The sequence below is a fragment of the Artemia franciscana genome, chromosome 20 (genome assembly GCF_032884065.1).
Source record: "Artemia franciscana chromosome 20, ASM3288406v1, whole genome shotgun sequence".
NCBI classification, from domain to species: Eukaryota; Metazoa; Arthropoda; class Branchiopoda; order Anostraca; family Artemiidae; genus Artemia; species Artemia franciscana.
Window position 1 is genome coordinate 20135166 of NC_088882.1, and position 17966 is coordinate 20153131.

Sequence of the window (17966 nt, forward strand, 5' to 3'; positions counted from 1 at the left end):
TATTTCACAACTTTCGTAGCTCTTGGGTAATTTACGGTTGCAAAAACATTACATGTTAAACAAATGCATAAAAAGGGCACAATATTACATCTTAAAAATAGACAAACATTTACTTAGTTACATGTTGTGTATTACAATATCGGTATGCTCTTGCACGTATAGGTGTCAGTTAGTTTTTGTCTTTTTTTCCGTTTGGTGGAGCATCTGCGGGGAGAATATTAAGGTGGGTTGGGTTTGACAGCAATGCTTTCCCAAATTCTCATGTTGAGATTGCTCAGTCTTTGCTCAAGGCACTGGATTTCAAGTTTATTGAATGCTTCTTGGTAGGGAATATCACCACATCCTAGGGTAATCCTAACTGCCCTTTTATACACTGATTCTAGGTCGTGCATTATGTGAGCAGTATTTAGCACGAAAAGGCCCCGCACAGGACATGCATACTCCAAGACTGGCTGCACATAGCGATGGTAGGCGCGAAGGAGACTTTTGACATCGCAACCGAAACGACGCATTTTAGTCAGTGTTTGAAGGGAATTGTTACCCTTCCTAATTGCACTGTGCGGCAAAATGTACAGTCTTTGAAGAAAATGACTCCCAGTATTTTCAATTCAGACACAAGAGGATATGGGACTTCAGGGGTGGATAAAGTCACTTTTCAGGGAATTCAGGCGGAATATTTTTGACTTGGTACCATTAATGGTTAGATTGGAATCTTTATACTCGAAATTTAGCTCATCGAAAATGTCACTAAAACACTGCTTGAGTATTACCTTCAAGTAGATAAGCAAGCCTGAGAGATAAGTCATCCACAAATTTATACCTGTCTTCATGCTCGCTCAGGATGTAGTTAATCATAGCGAGAAATGTTATGCCTGCAAGTTTGGTGTCTTGTGGGGCCCCGCAAGTTATCACTCCAGTCAGAGTCGGTGTCTTCTTTATGGAGGGTGAATACCTTCTGTTCGCTTGGGTTCTATTCGCTTCAAGTTAAGGCATGCACTGAGATGAGATAGAAGGTCAAAGGCTTTGCGGAAATCGATCACAGCTAGATCAACAAAACAATCCGGGGTCTCTCGTGACTTTAGAATGCGGTCGAATATTCTTACTAGGTAGACGGAAGTTCTGCATTTAGAGAGTCCTCCGTACTGATATTTGTCAGTGGATTCACGTACTTGAGCTCATAGGCTGCTAAGTATGAAAGATTCCGTCACTTTTGCAAAGCATGGGGTTAGGGAGATGGATCTCAAGTCATCGCAGCCTTTAGGTGGGTTTACCGTCAGAATGAAACGTATGTGTGCTTTCTTCCGAAGCGAGGGAAACAACTCGGACGCAAATCACTGATTAATCAAAGTGGAAAGGGATAGGGTAAGGAAGACAGCAAATTCATGGAAAATTGTTGTAGGGATTTCGCCAGGAAAAGGTGAGACTCCTGTTCTCATTTTTCTCAGCTCCTTGTACACATCTAACTCACTGAGTTCAATTAAACCTTCATTGGGACAGTCTTTAAGCACGTACTCTTTTTCCTGGGCAGTCAGAAGAGGAAATGTAGTGCATATAGAGGTTAAGAAGGCGTTAAAGCACGATACCCCAGTAATCGTCTGCTATCGTAGCAGTAGGTTTTGACGACTTTCCACTTGATTTCTTGAAGGAGCGGTGTCATTTGGTAGGCTTACTGTTCAGAAGTGGCACAACTTTTTCATGGCCATGTTTAGTTTTGGCGTTACGTACCATGCACATTACTTGGTCCCTTACAATTGCTCCTTGGTTTGAGTAAAGTCCTTCGTAGAAGACGCTTACTCTCTGCCCAAGAGTACCGTCTAAGGACACTTCCGGGAAATTGCATGTAGCAACCCACCGGCTGTATTCACGTATAGCCAAGTCATTCATGGTAATTTGTGTTTTTCGTAAGCTTGACCTATTATATGTCTTTATTCTGCTGGTTTTATGTTTTAGGTTACTCTTTGCTTGTGTTTAAAAAGCTTTCTTTATACTAATCAAATAGCTTGTGGTAACAAACTTTAAGTTAGGATCCACACGGGGTAATTGTAAGGTAAGCTCTATAAAACGATATTTCGATAACAATATTTACAGAAAAAGAATCGGCTTTTTATCATAATCCTGAATATGGAGAGATAACAAACGTTTGAAGTTACGTATCAAAAGATACGAGCCTGAGAAGATTTGCTTTATTTTTTCGAGAAAGGGGCAAAACGCCCCAAAGGGGTATGATCTTAATGAAAATTAACCCACTAACTTCAGCATACCAGGGATCCCTTCTGTGGAGTTTTCAAACACCTATATACAAAAATGTGGAATTTTATATTTTTCCCAAGAAGAAAGATCACAGATGCATGTTTTTTTTCCAATTGTCCTATGAAATCCAAAAAAAAGACTTTCGACTGGAAATTAAAAGTTCTACTGCCTTTTTAAGTAGCAAAAAAGATTGTGTCACAGCAAAGTAGTGTTTTCTGCCATTTTGTGGAGCTAAACATGGTCCGAAAGCGAGAAAAAAAAGCCATCGAGTGACAATATTGAACTTTCCAGGTTCAGACTCAATAACGATGCGTGGTGGCGCAGCCGCCCTAAAGATGTGCGAAGTCCATACAAAACAAACAGATTACATTTCACGTAGACATTTATTTAAAGCTTCATTTAACTAAATTAATTCATTTGAGGCTTGGTAAAATTACGAACGGCGGTGTATAATTGCACTTCAACCATTATAAAGGAGGGCCGGCGAGTTTTCATGTCAGTGGGGAGTATGCTTGAACCTCAAAAAGCGTTTTTATGCCCCAAATTCCTATCTGTTCGTGAGCTTCCGGATAAGTTGAAAGAGGTTCGGAATAGGGGGAGTAGAAATTAGTCTCTAATCTCCCTAGATTTCCAGAATGTTCATAGACTCTGCTTGCAATATTTTTGCTGCAGGATGATAGCGCCTCTAGAAACACAAACTTCAAAAACGCTGCTTTGATTATAATATAATATAAAGCATTATAATTGATTATAATGCTTTAATTATGAATATTATAGGAACACAAACTTCAAAAATACGGCTTTTATTATAATATACGCACACACAAAATATATAATTTACGCTGATTCTAAATATGCAGAATTGTTAATTTTAAATTGCTGATTATTGATATTAGTATAATTTTGGAAATAGAAAATAAACTCCCCTAAGAAGGGGTGCAATTATAGTGGAAATTATGGAGTGAAATTCAACGAGTATGAGAGGTTTAAAATTACTATTCACAAAATGTAAGACTTTTAATTTTTCTTATGAATTGAATTAATATCCAGGTGATTATTAATTCAACCTCTGATTTCCCTTCATTAGGAAGAATAATGAGCTCGGCCTCGAAGTATTGCCCTGCAAAAGTTAATTTGTGATCTAAAGGGTTGTGTTCGAGCATATTAGTAGCACTCCTCGCATTTAGGGCAACACTGTGTGTGATATTAAAAAAAAACTAAAGAAAAGTTTATTTTTTAATGAAACTAAAGAGCGATACTAAAATTTAAAACAAACAAGAATTATTATGTATACGAGGGGGTATTATTTAGATTAGAACTCAGATCCCCATCACCCCACTGCGAACTGTTTCTCACACTATCCGGCTTTTGATATTGAAGCTTTGATTCCATATGTAAATGTCATTCGAGTTTGATAGATTATGTCAATGGAAATTCATAAATGAATTAATAAACATAGCTTCCTGAGATCTTCTTTCCTGATTCTGATTTTTTAATCAGAAATAATTTTCACATTGTAAATGTTTCTCTAATTAGTCCATAAGCCCGTGTCATAAAGACAGACAAATCTGACATATTCGTGTGTTATGTATATACCCCAGGTTGTAGTAACTTCACCTATTACGTAAAAATAATAATCAAACCGATCATGGTAACGAACTGTAGTAAGTCATCAAAAGTTACGAATCTGAGAAAATATGCCTTATTTTAGAAAATAGGGGAAAACATCCCCCTAAAAGTCATAGAATCTTGAAAGAAAATCACACCACTGGATCCAGTGTATCAGAGAACCCTACCGTTGAAGTTTCAAGTTCCTATCTACAAAATCTGGAAATTTTTTTCCAGAAGACAGATCACGGACGCGTGTTTATTTATTTGTTTGTTTGTTGTTTTTTCCAGGGGTGATCGTATCGACCCAGTGGTCCTACAATGTCGCAAGAGGGCTCATTCTAACGGAAGTTAAAAGTTCTAGTGTCTTTTTTAAGTGACCAAAAAATTGGAGGGCACCTAGGCCCCCTTCCCCACATATTTTTCCCCAAAGTAACTGGATCAAAATTTTGAGATATCTATTCTGTCCAGCTTAGTCAAAAACCTAATAACTATGTCTTTGGGGATGACTTAATACCCCACAGTCCCCAGGGGAAGGGCTGCAAGTTACAAACCTAGACCATTGTTTACATATAGTAATGATTATTATGAACTTCTCAGACATTTTCAGGGGGGACTTTTTTGCGTGGGGTGGTGTTGAGTTGGAGGAGGAGGCTATTGGAAGTATATATCCATCGCATAATTTTTATGAGGGAAGAGAATATCCATGAAGGGAGCGCAGGATTTTCTAGCATTATTTAAAAAAAGAGAAAATAAAAAAAATAAAAAAAATCAACTGGAAGTAATGAGCGGAACGAACATAAAATATTACGTATATAAGGGGGTTTGTCTCCTCCACAATACCTTGCTCTTTACGCTAAAGTATTCTTAGTAATTTCAACTATTTATTCTACGGCCTTTGTGATTCAGGGTCATTCTTAAAGATTTGGGGCAAAATTCAAGCTTTAGTGTAAAGAGCGAGGTATTAACGAGGGGTCGAACCCCCTCTCATACGGCATAAAAATACACAAATATAGAAGTTCGTTGCGGAGGTTTATTCGTAAGGTACATTTGTTTATTACTAACAAAAACTTTTAAAATTAAAACATGCATTAATTCAAAAACGTGCAGAAATTAAATAAAAAAACAATTTTTTTAACTGCAAGTAAGGAGCGATATTAAAACTTAAAACAAATAGAAATTATTCCGTATATGAAAGGGGTTGTCCCCTCCTCAACGCCTCGCTCTTTACGCTAAAGTATTTTAATTGTTTTAAAAAACAGAGTTGTGACAGAGTCAATATCTAGCGTAAAGAACGAGGCGGTGAGGAGGGGACAGCTTTTTACTGTCCCCTCTTGTTTAAAAAAAGTTTTTTTATTTAATAATATTAAAAACAGTACCGAGTTCTTTAGGCTAGGTAATTTGTAAGTGCTGATTGACAGTTTGTAAAAAGACGTAACTTTTGCAATATGAGGCTATTTGTGGCTTGCGTCACTATTGCAGAAAAAGCGTAGTAATTGCAAAATAATTTCCGCTTCTTGTTGTATTTCTAATTACTCTCTAATTTCTTTCCAGGCGTTCACTGTGTTGCAAAATGTCAGCAGAATTTGACGCTTTTTTAGAATCAGACAGAAAGTAAGTGACTATTAATTCCCATCCAGGGCAAACGCGAGCGCGTCTCTTCTCTTCCCCCAAAAATGTATACGTGGCAGTTTTAAGCATTTGTTAATTACTCCAATTGATAGCAGTGGCACCCAAGCCCGTATCCAGGGAGGATAGTTAGGGGGCACGAACCCTCCCGTAATGTTTGTCAAACCTGTAATAACGTAGCAAAAATGAATACAAACAGATTTTCGATGAGTTTTTTGCACCCCCTTCTCCGAAATTAGTTTAGAAGCCCCCCACCGCCCACGAAAAAAATCCTAGATACGGCCATGGTAGCACCAATTCATAAAATTGTTTGGGGGTATGTTTTTCTAAAAAAAATCAAATAAAATACCCAAATAGAGTATTTTTCTATGAAATACCTATTTTTGAACTTGTAAATCTAGGAGGAGGACTTACATATACTCACTAACTATTGTCCACCTCTAGATACAATATCGTCTGTTTTACTTTAGAGAGTATTAACCCAACGCATTTGTTATTCAGATTCATTTACTTCCATATGAAAAAAAAATATGCTTATGTTTCTTAATTGCATATATTTTGCATAAATCAGCATTTACAGACTTTTATTGAATAAATTAACGATCGTAAGACAGCATTAACAAATAACCTTTCAGTAGCTTCATTTAAAAACTGAAACCCAAAGTGTATATATTTGGATGTAGACGCCATAACGTGCATGAGGGGTGTTTTTGTTGTTTGGCTAATTTTTAATGAAGGCTAATTACAGTCTTTAAAGCTAACCACAATAACATTCATTTGTAGAGTTTGCAGATTTCAATCTTTTACGAAAAGAAGCCAAGTTTTATTACTTGTGTTATAAACTTGTATTACTTATATATATATATATATATATATATATATATATATATATATATATATATATATATATATATATATATATATATATATATATATATATATATATATGTATATATATATGTAGTATGTGAGGTTATTTCAACTTGGGGTATATACATAATACACTAATATGTCAAATTTGTCCGGCGTTATGTCGCGGGCTTATGGACTTATTAGAGAGACGGATTGGGACATTTTCGGTTTTTGTGCAGTGATTTAGCAAATCTAAGGGGATATTTTGCAATGGTGGAAATGATGAACTGCTATTGAGGATCCTTAAATAAACATCTCCTAGACATATTGGCAATAAGAAATTTTATTTTTAAATGTGTAAAGGTTCAAAAACAAGAACCTTTAACTAAAACTGCTTCCCATAATTTTCTGTTGTAGTTTCCATAATTTTGTTACCAAAGTATTATATTTTCACCTTTTTTTAAATGATTAGTCGGTAGAGGAAAGCCTAATGCGAAATTTGTCCCCTATCGTATATTTTTTAGAAAAACATGTTTTGATTGAGTTTAATTTAACGCAGTGAGCATTGTAGCTGGGCTCGAAAATGTATTCATCTTGAAAATTTCTTAGCAAATTTATGCGAAAAATATATAAATAGAGAACAAATCCAACGAGGGGAAATATCCCCTCATCAGATGAGGAAAATATCCAACTGACGTAAGTTTGCAGAGCTTTCAAATCATACAAACATTATAATTATTACTATACGTAATTCTTCGTATAAAAACTCCAATATTGGGTTGTGCAAAGCTCTCGATTTCGACTCCCCCCTCAATTAAAACGGAAAAATGTGTTTCTATTTTTTTACTAGGATTAACGATTTCCTTATATACAAAAACGAAAACTTGCAATATCAGTCATTTTGTTCATTAATACTAGAAAATTCTTAACAAGCATTGATATCGGTTGTTTAGTCCTGTAAGCCGAGCTTGTTGGAGGCTAGTATATTTTCAGCTATTCTTGAGTGAAAAAAGGTAATGGTGCACTTGGATTAAAAAAAAATCTTGAAAACCAAATAGGTTACAGGAAAATAGATTATAATAATTGATGCTAAGAAGATAAACTGAAGCTCCTGTTTTGACAAAAAATTCACTTAAAATTTTATGAATTGCCAAATTAAATTGATCACTAGCTAGAAATTATTTCGTAAATTCGAATGAAGACGCTTCGTTAATATGTGTATAGTTGTTTTTCGTGTTTTTTTTGTGGAGGGAGCAAGTGACAATCCTTGTTGACTGATAATTTCCGCAAAAAATTGACTCGCGGAAGTTGAATAATAATCTGATACTGATACTGATACTCTGATCTGATACTGATCAGTGAACAAGGTGTTTGCTAATGTTTAATATTTTAATCAGAGTCATTTGAATCGATTATTCAGTCATTCCTACAATCATCAGAAGCTAGAACACTAACGGTATATTAAATACTATCTCATATATTTTTGTTTACCAAGTTTAAGGTGAATTCAATCCTGCTAGGGGTCCTAAACCCCAATCTTATGCACCGTAGGGGCTGCTGAGTGCCTTGTTTAACTTGGTCCAATCATTTTGTTAAATACTGTTTATCTCCTATTATCTATTGATCAATGTCTCGAGCTGGGTTAATTAATAGCCTAAGGTTTAGTGTAGTCCATAATTACCGGGGTTTGAATTCGACCTAACTGAATGCCTTTTTTGTTTTTAATTATTGTGTTAAAGATGGATTATAGTTAAGTTTTTCGATAGTGATTATGGTACTACAAGCTTTCTTCATTGATTTCCATTTTCAGCGACATTGAGTGATAAGCACGTGGGATTCCACGATACTGGCAAATTTAATTTCTGCTAGTGTTTATAATTTTTTCACTTTTTAATACGCTTATTCCCTTTTGTATTAAACTCATTTAGATACTTCTTCCCGTCTGGTATTAGGGATCGAAGTGAGGATTTTGATTTGGTAAAGGTCAAATCCATTTTCGGTCGGGGAATCGAAGAAGGAATCTCTTTTGGATTTTTTTCCGTTTGGATGGCCTCCTATGATATCAGTTGAAAATTCAAAGAAAGCGATTTTGTTCAAAATTGTGAAAGGGCTCAGTAAGTACAGCACTGGGGCTGGCATGACACTCCCCCCCAGTCCTTAGCGTGAGGATGGTAAAATATGCGAATTGGTAATCTTCTATAGATAATTTTATGGTGGGAAAGGTTCCACTCTTAGGTGTTCCATTGGTTCGAATCTTTCCCTGTACTAAGATGGACTTCTTTTTTGTTGTTAGGGGTCCCAAAAAACACTTTGTCCTTGGTCAAATTGATACTTACAATCATAAGTTCTTGGGCCACGAAGAATCTGACGTGGGGAAATTGTTTAGGGGAATGGACGCCCCAAGAATGGGCCTAAAAATGTTTTCATCTGATTGGCTCGAAACTTGGGCTAAGAGGACCTAAATGTAGGACAAAAATACGACAAATATTGGTCCCCTCTCAAAAAAGGCTTGGCTCAATAAAGTTTTTTTCTGAACGGCTTGAAACTGAAAGTCCTTTGGCCAATCGCTCACAAATTATTTTAGTTTGGAGACATGGGCTCCCCAAGAGTGGGCTTTGAAGGGCCAAATTTTGTTCAATGTGCTTGAAGTTTATATTCTTGAGTCCATGGGTCACGGGAATCCAAATGAACAAAAAAAAAAAATTGAAAAGAAAATCTTGTTCCCCCCGAAAATCGACAGAAATAAAATTGAGCCTGAGAAAAGGGGTCAAAAACTGTTTATAATTTTGGGAATGGGTCTCCCAAGTATTAAACCCAAAAATGGCCCAAAATATTTTTTTTAACTGTTTTACAACTTTCAAGAATTGTTGCCTGGTTAGAACACCAAACATTTTTAATGGCAAGACAGGAAGCACGGTGTTAAGAGTGCCTGGAAATACTTCAAATACTTGTTCTTCCCCAAACTTACAGCCGTCAATCCATTCATCAATTGGGACCAAATGTAATAAAGTACTAGCTCATGGGCTCAGTCCCCAGAAATTAGGCCAAGAACTGACCAGAACTTCCTTTGCTGATTGGCTTAAAATTTGGATCTTTTTGACCCAAGTGTCCTCTTGAGCAATGCACAAGAAAAAAGAGAGAAATATTCATTCCCATTGAAGAAAGGCTAGAGCAGGCAAGAAAATTGCAAAAAGAGACTTTTTCCCCGAAATAAAACTCATTGTAAGCAGACCGAACAAAACGTCCTTAATGAGGAGAACAATCTCTCGACACAAAATTTGATTATATCGATTAGTAGGAAAAAATTGTAGTTTTTCCCCGCTGACGCTTACAAATTTCACTACACGTTAAGTGGGCCAAGGGAACTTCCAATAAGATAAAAATGAAGGAAACGAATTCGGCTGCATTAATTCTTGACGTCCTTCTTTTTAAGAAAACAAAACACCTTTTTTTATAAACAGCCTTGACATGCATTTACTGAAACAAAACACAGACTCAACAAAATAGAGCATAAAAAGATTCTAAAAAAAAAATTGAATTGAGACACTATCCTATGAAAGTGTTTCCATAGTGTGGGGATCAGAATGGCTTCGGCCATATAGAAGACCTAAAATTACGTAGATTTTCAATTCGCATGAATAAAAATGACCCATCTCATTCACCCAAAATTTTGTAGCATAAATTATAAGGAAAAAATTACAAGATTGAGGCTAATCGGATATTTTAATTGACTATTCAAATTTTAGCCAAATTTAGATTACAGTCTAGCATTTTAAATCATAAGCAGAAAAACTAAAAAAAGAACTTTATAAAAATCCCTACAAATACAAAATAATAAAAGTATGTCAGTCAAAAACACCCAATAGAAATCAATTTCTTTTTTAATTTCAAAGAATAGTCAAGAGCCATATTTCAACGGGATTGGTACGCTGGATTCAGGCTTTGTCTGAGAGGGTGTGGGTTGGAATCCCAGTGTACCCAATTGTTTAGTTTGGGACGGGCGTCAGTGGTGTGACTCTGTAAGCTTAGCCAGAGTCGACCCAGCTCTAAATGGGTACTTGGAGAAATATGGGGAAGGTAAACAGGAAGGGTGTGCGAAAGCACGGGATGGTTGCCCCCCCCCCGTTGCACTTCCTGGCTGAAGGGCCAAGAAACGGAGATCAGCACCGCCGGTAGGGACTGTAAAGTCTAATGCCGTATCCTTTACCTTATCTTGAAGATTTTTACATGAATAGTCATAAATTGCAAAGTCTTTAACTTAAATGACACTCAGTCACTATAGAGGGTTCTAGAGTGGAAGGGGGATCATCTACTCTTAGTTTTAATAGTTCTTATTTGAAAATTTGATTAGCCCTATGAAATAATTTTGTTGTTTCGTTTTTGTTGCTGTTAGGACATAAGAAACATCGCTCAAAATATAAATCATTTTCGGTAAAGTGCAAATCACGCTTCTGCCTTTAGGAGGTTTAAAGGGGTGGTAGACTTCTATTCTTGTGATAATTTCTGTTCGCTTTAAAATTAACTTCACTAAATCAATGTCTGAATCAAAGTGAATCAATTAACTTGATTGTTCACTTCAATTTCTGATAGTTTCAGGATTCATTGATTCGTCTTTAGAAGGAAACATTATCCTTACGTTTGTTGTAATTATTGATTTTAATTTCTATTCGTTTCTGGTTTCAGTCGTTCATTCATTCATTGTAATTTCTCTTCGTTTTAAATTTGAGTCATTGTATGACTTTGTCGTCTCGTTTTAGTTTTATTTTGACTTTAATTTTCATTGAAAAACTTGATTAAATATGATGATTAAGGCACTATCTTCTGTATTATTTATTCCAAAAATGATTGCTTATCGAACCCAATTACCATGTTTACAAAAAATGTCAGATTCCAACGGGAAGTGCAATCTAGTAAAGACCGTAATACGGTACAAACTTTCATTCGGGATCACCATAGTCGAAAACATTTGGCAGGGAATTTTCAGTTCCTGCTCCAAAATTGAAGGTAATTAAATCCCAAACACAAAGGCTACTGCTAAACTTCCTACAGTACAGCCATAGATTAATTGGCAGTTAAGAATGTTTAAACGTTTTCTGAAAAGGATGTCCTTGTTTTCAACGAAAGTATTAAAATCTGTTTGAGGCAGCTGGGCTTTAACGTTGAATTTGGGATCTGGAGGGATTAGGCCCCTCCCTTTCAAAAAACGTTGTTCTTTTTATGTTCATATGGTGCCTTCAACATAAGCTTTTTTTTGTAAATTATGTTGCATTTTACCTATAAATATGGTATTTCCATTCCAAGAACCAAGGGCACCCGTGGGGGTGGACAGTAGGACGGCCGCTTTTCCAGAAATGTATATGAAGTCAAAAATTGCTCATTTTCGAAGTAGTTCCGACCCTTTTCTGACAAGTAAACATAATTCTGAAACGTTTGACATCGTATTACGGGAATAATTTCTGTAGCAGCTCTAGTTATGTACTAAGGTCGAATGGCTCCTAGGAAGGGGGGGGGGTTGAGGCGGAAAAGCTCACACAATAAAATGAATACATATATGCCTTTTGGGTGTACTAAAAACTTACTAGTGCGTTGTGGCTGGGGTCATTTTACGACTGATTTTGATACTTTTAGGTGGTTCTGTCACTTTGATGACGATAACTACGTCAATGTGCCCAAGCTCGTGAAACTTCTTCAACAACGGAGTTGGCAAGACGATTGGTATCTGGGAAAGCCAAGCATCAGGGCGCCACTAGAAATATTAAATAGAGAGAATTTAACTGTAAGTAACTATATTGCATTATTCTGTGAACCAAATCCCAAATAGTAACATAATAAAGGCTATTAAGAGGTCCATCATACTTCAATACAACAAAGCTGTGTATTTTTTCTAGCTCTTTAAAGGGCTAGGGGGCTAAAAATGAAAAGGATGCATTTTTCGCTTTGGGCATTCTGTTTTTCCAATGAGGGGGCTGGCGGGCCAATCTGAAGGGAGGGATTCTCCCTCCAGGTCTGACGTAATAATTTTATAATTCTTCCTAAATATCATATATATTTTTTTTTTTACTCGGCCCCCATTGTGGATGTGCATGCACCATCTTAATTTATTTTAACTATGTGTCCATGACAAATAAGCATGTTCATCAATAATTTTGAACATTACGGTTAATTTTTCATTATTTATCTGCTGATACTCGATTCCCAATCGTGTGAATTTGGAGCATAAGTTGCTAATGGTCTTTTTTTGGGGTGACATAATTGGATACCATCAACTTTTCTGATAAATGCTATTAATTTGATTTATAGTCTTCTTAAACAATAGCATTTCTAGTCATTCATAAAAGTTTCCATGTGGTGACTGCGGTGCGTTTGGTTCTATAGTAGTTGGTGATTTTAAGTTTTTAGAAAGTGTGTCAACTATTTTTGTGATTTGTCTCCTATTAATTTTGGCATAATAAATATCCAATAAATATCCATAGTGCCGTCAATTACGAAGGGGGGGGGGGTTGCCACCAGTCTTCAAGGTGGGATAATTGCCTGGTTTACCCCCATAACAATAAAAATTTTTATATGAACGCTTTTGTCCTTAGCCAAAGTGGTTGTATCCTCAAAAGGGTTCTGGACTCTCCGGAGCCGGGACCTTGCGACACGTACTGCTCTCAATCTGCGCAGTAAGACTTGCCAATCCTATATGTCTTACTGGAAAAGCTAAGGAGTATATTAGAAATCGTGATTTCGCAAACCTCAACTACTGTACCGTGTGCTAGATGACCGTGTATGATACGTGGAGCTCAAAACCTGTACTTCCTTAGGAATGGGTTTTAAATCAGATCACGTGGTAATTCTCGTCATGGGCGTCAATTTTTATTGATTTCCAGGTGGGATAGTCGTGTTGAGTTCGGCCAGATGTGGATGCGCTGAAATTTAAAACTTGTACTTCATTGCATAATTCTAAGGTTTCCTTTATTCGGGAGGGGGGGCTAATTAATCTTGAGTTTTGTTCCTTTGCCCCTCTCCTAAAGTTAGTGTCTACGGGTCTAGTAACGGGTCTAGTAATGCAATAGCCAAGTCGCTTGTAGCTTGGATGTTATTTTCCTTTTGTCATCCAAATTTTCACGTTTCGGTGGCATGAGTTTTTATTAATTCTATTCTGAGTCAGCCTTGCAAGTCAAATCATATATTCATTTTCTTCTAATAGGGATTAAGACTAAATATCGTTTCAATCAACAGGGGAAGAAACAACTTATTTTACCTTTTTTTCTGAATGAATATATAATCTATTTCAGACTTAATAATTACACCGCGTCAGATTGATTATTTAACTTACAACAACTCAAAAACATTGCATTTTAAAGAACTATAAGTGATAAGAAATGTAGGATTTAAGGAAAGTACATGCAGGAGTATCAACTTTACAGCAATCCACTCTTGTCTTGTAATCATCAACGATCAAAAGAAAAGCATTTGACTTCTAGAAAAAAAGTAGATTGCTTCTTCCATGATTGCTAAATTGGAATTCAACTTGTGGGTTCTTGTCAACTTTTTTCCTGAAGCTGTATAATGAATATTGTTGTATTTTGGTAGTTTTTGCTTTCTTCAGGTAGGTCCTGATGACAGAAGATTGACATTTAATGCATTTTCTGACTGTAATTGATTGGGTTTGCCCTCTCTTTGGACTTTTAACGAACCGGGTAAAGAAAGAGATAAGTTTTTATGTCCCGATATGTAATGTAAATGGTTAAACACAAATGAACTACCGTTGCGGCCAAGGGGTCACCGCCCTTCAGAAATCACATAGGTCTGCGCAAGGTGCCGAGTGCCAAAGTTGCCGAATGTGCCAAGTTTGGCAAAGCTGTGCGAAGTGTTGTGGGGACTACGTCACGCGACTTGGGACTGGGTTTCATACGTGATGCTCGGTATGTACACCAGGGATCTGAAAGTGGGTAGACCCTCAATAGTAGCTACTGCACACACCCATACTTCAGGGATAGACTACGTTTTTGTAGCAGACAACTATATTTTATCACAAAATTTATTCGTAATGTATTAGCAGATTGTTCTTTATATAATTGGTAAGTATCCACAACTCCCTGTCAATTACTAATCTAAAAAAACACTTAATGTTATACAACGAATACCTGAAGTGTCTCTAAAGAGACAAAACAGGACCTGAAGGGTCGGTAGGCTTACAACCCTTGTTATTTCTTTTTCATCTCATTTGTTCACGAAAATTCAAATACAGGCTGATATCTAAACAAATTTCAGAGAGGTTAATATCCCGTTAGTTCCATAAATAGTATATGCTATTTTCTTTCTTGTGCATGAAGCTAGTATTTCGCTTGCAGTGATTACATACAGTCAAAAGGGTTAAAAAAAGATTACGAATTTTGCCTCTGGTTTGGTAAGTCCACCCAGTTTTGTCTGGGGATTAAGGAGTCAGAGAGACATAGGGGGCACTTGTCCTGGGCCCTTAAATTTTAGGGGCTTGAAGTTGCAAATAAATAATCCAACGGTGATAATCATTTTATAATTTTTATATTTTATTTTTATTAAAATAAAATAGAAGGCGCAGGTAGTAAATAACAATAATTAATAAATTATTGATTAATCGTTAAATAAAAAATAAATAATAATAATTAAATAATAATATTTAAAATAGTTAAATAATTTAAATAATAAATTAAAAATAATCAAAAATAAATTATTAATTAATAAATAAATTGAAAACAGTTTTGTTAATGAATGAAAATTCTGTTTAAATTCGGCCTGAAAATTTGCGGGAAACAGAGGGGATGGGGGTTAATCGCCACTATAAGATGTCGAGTTTATTCTTTCAGGAATTTCATTTTCGTGGAAGGGGGTCAGGGTCCTTGTAACATTTTTAAAATTTCCTAGTTTCTTGACAAACTAACTCTAGCGCAGTCATCCATCATACCAAGGCTGTATCTGGGGGTTGTACGGGGTTTGAGTCCCCTTAAGAAAAATTTGCGACTCATTAAAACGTAACTGAAAATGTATATAAGAAATTTATGTGTTTTTCCAAGTTTCGTAACCCTCCTCCCCCCCCCCCAAAAAAAAAAAATCCTGGATACACTCTTGCATCGTACCCATTTCATATACTTCTTCGTTTGTTAGGAATTTTAGTCTTTTAAGGGAGATAATCTTTTATAATAGGGAATTACTTGCTTATAATAAGAGTTATATTAATAAAACAAGGAGCCGATTGATTCCTCGAGACTTTCAAAAAAGGGAAAAGAGGCACTTCTTTCAGGACTAGGAAGGAGAGGGATAGGAGACGAAGACAGACAATTAATCATTCAAAAATATAGTTCAAGCAAGCTGCTGTTTCCATAATGTTTCTTCGATCATTATATGGCTACAACTAGTAAAAGATTTTCTTGGATGACAGTCATAAAAAGAAAAATAACGCACGCTCTTTTGTTAGAACTAGAGAAGAAATATAATACCCCTTCTCATAAACCTAACATTCCAAGTGCGCTTACTCCTACCCCTTGCCTCCTCCAGCATATACACATATAAAAACCCTCCTGAAGGTTTCAGCTCGATTCTTCAGTCGTGAGACAAAATAAGGAATCCTTATCAAACCAGGTATAAATTCAGTCACTAATTATTTTACTGATGGTTTGCACTTTTTGAAATGAGAAATTCTCGCTTGCCTTTCAGAGATAAAAAAGCCTGTATTTTCATGTGACTTTCAGAAACTTACTGACACTTCAGCTTAAATTGGTATCTCCAGGGATGCTTCAAGTACCCGTTGTGTAACATCATGTGATTGTTTCAGATTAACTTTGAGTTACCTTTATTACCAGTAATTTTGCCACAATCTCAGCTTTTATTATTTTCTTATTTTGACGCTGGAAGGAATTACAGTCAAATTAAGCATATTTGCACATTAATTCTTCATTCTTGTTTTTACTGACCCCAACCCCATACTTTAAATTTAGTTTAGAAGGCTAGTAAAATTAACTTCTGGATGGAGGACCGGATTTTTTTTTTTCAAAACAGCAAATTGTTTTGACACAAGTTAGTTAATGTGAAAATTTACAGGAAGTTATTTGGCAAAAATCGTAATATTTTCACTTTTTATCAAATAAATTATTATGTTTGAATGTAAGAAATTCATTTGAATGTAGATAGTTTCAAAGCTCATTTTTTAATTAAATCCTTAGGTCAAACATATTCTACATGTGGTGAAACAATTTGCTTAGATAGTAATTAATCTTCTTTTGTCCTTTTTGAATGCTTTGGAAATACAAATTACACATCAGATTATGAATCGTGAACTGTGCATCTTCAAAACGTGTGTAACATGTGTGGCTTTAGTTTCATTCAGCTCATGTTATAAATTGTATATCATCTTTTCGTATTTTTTCTTCAGTGTTGCCGAATAAATAGCAGATAATTATGAAGAATTTGTTGATGTATGAGACAAGCTGATGGCAATTTAATCTCTTTCAAGTTCAATTAAGGCTCTTGTCCTGAGCTGACAGCATACAGATGTTTCAAATTTTTTAATTAAGGTTCTTTTTTTTTCGTAAGACGCTCATATAAGAATAAATGAATGAAAGTAAGCAGTTTTGCATTTTACTTGTTTGTGTGAGCCGACAAAGGCTTATGCTTCTTTCATAAAGACCAACGATTAAAAACATTTTTATTACATTTGTCTTAAGTTTAGTTCAATGGCGTCAATTGGGGAATGAGGATGTCTCCCCTAGATTTTACCCCCTTCCTGGAATTTGAAAGAAAAAATTTCCTTTGAGTTATTTTCATTGAAAATTGCCTTTTTTGTATTTTTTATTTAAAAATTGAAAAACAATAAATTTGTCCCCTCCCTGTACTTTCAATTTTTTGCCCCCCTCCTTTTAATCTTTCGTGAATAGATGCCTCTGGTTTTGTTAAATTTGGGCACATAATATGAAAAGGATCATAATGGAAAATCCCCGAGGAGGAATAGTGTAGAATCTAGCTGGTACGCTGGCTCGCCAAACCACGGTGAAAAGCTCATTCACAATGAGAGTTTACGAATACTGGGAGGCAGAGATGTCACAAGCCAAAATTTTTGGAGGGCATTGGGTTTTACTGAATGGCTGGTCATTTTTAACGACTGATTTGGATCTATTTACTTAATATTTACCTAATTTAAAAAACCAGCAAAATAATGGTGCTTCGCACCACTAACTTACGAACTGAACTTTCTTTTATCGACTGCTTGAAAATTTTTGGGAGAGGGTCCCCCTCTCCCCATACGAGATGCCCCTGTTGGGACGTATCTAGTCCTACTTTTAATCTTTTGTTTAAATTTTATTAGGAAGCCAAATTGAGGTTAGGTAAGAAATCGTGACAATAGCAAGTTGTTATCATTCCTGAACTTGTTTAGACAGGAAAGAAATCATTCCTTAATGGAACACGAAAATTTTTCCAATTTCTCTTCAGTTAACTAAAGTTGACATCATTCCCTGATAAGACATATATAGTAAGGAATTAACTGGAGTGAGGCTTTCTTAACAAAATAGGACTTTGGGCTTATTGACTATTGCCCCCATCTCTAAAAATGTACACAATTGATTTTCCTTTTTGATGGTCGAATGGGACAACTGGGTTTGAGAGTAGCA

The 17966-nt window shown here is 35.8% G+C and overlaps 1 protein-coding gene across 1 annotated transcript in view; it reads left to right on the plus strand.

Annotated features, from left to right (window-relative positions):
• The window catches only part of LOC136039873 (fringe glycosyltransferase-like), a 62073-nt gene that overhangs the window by 22668 nt on the left and 21439 nt on the right, over positions 1–17966 (plus strand). The window contains exons 4-5 of the mRNA XM_065723823.1: positions 5413–5472; positions 11968–12115. Coding sequence (XP_065579895.1) covers positions 5413–5472; positions 11968–12115 — 208 coding nt within the window. The remainder of the gene's footprint in view (positions 1–5412; positions 5473–11967; positions 12116–17966) is intronic.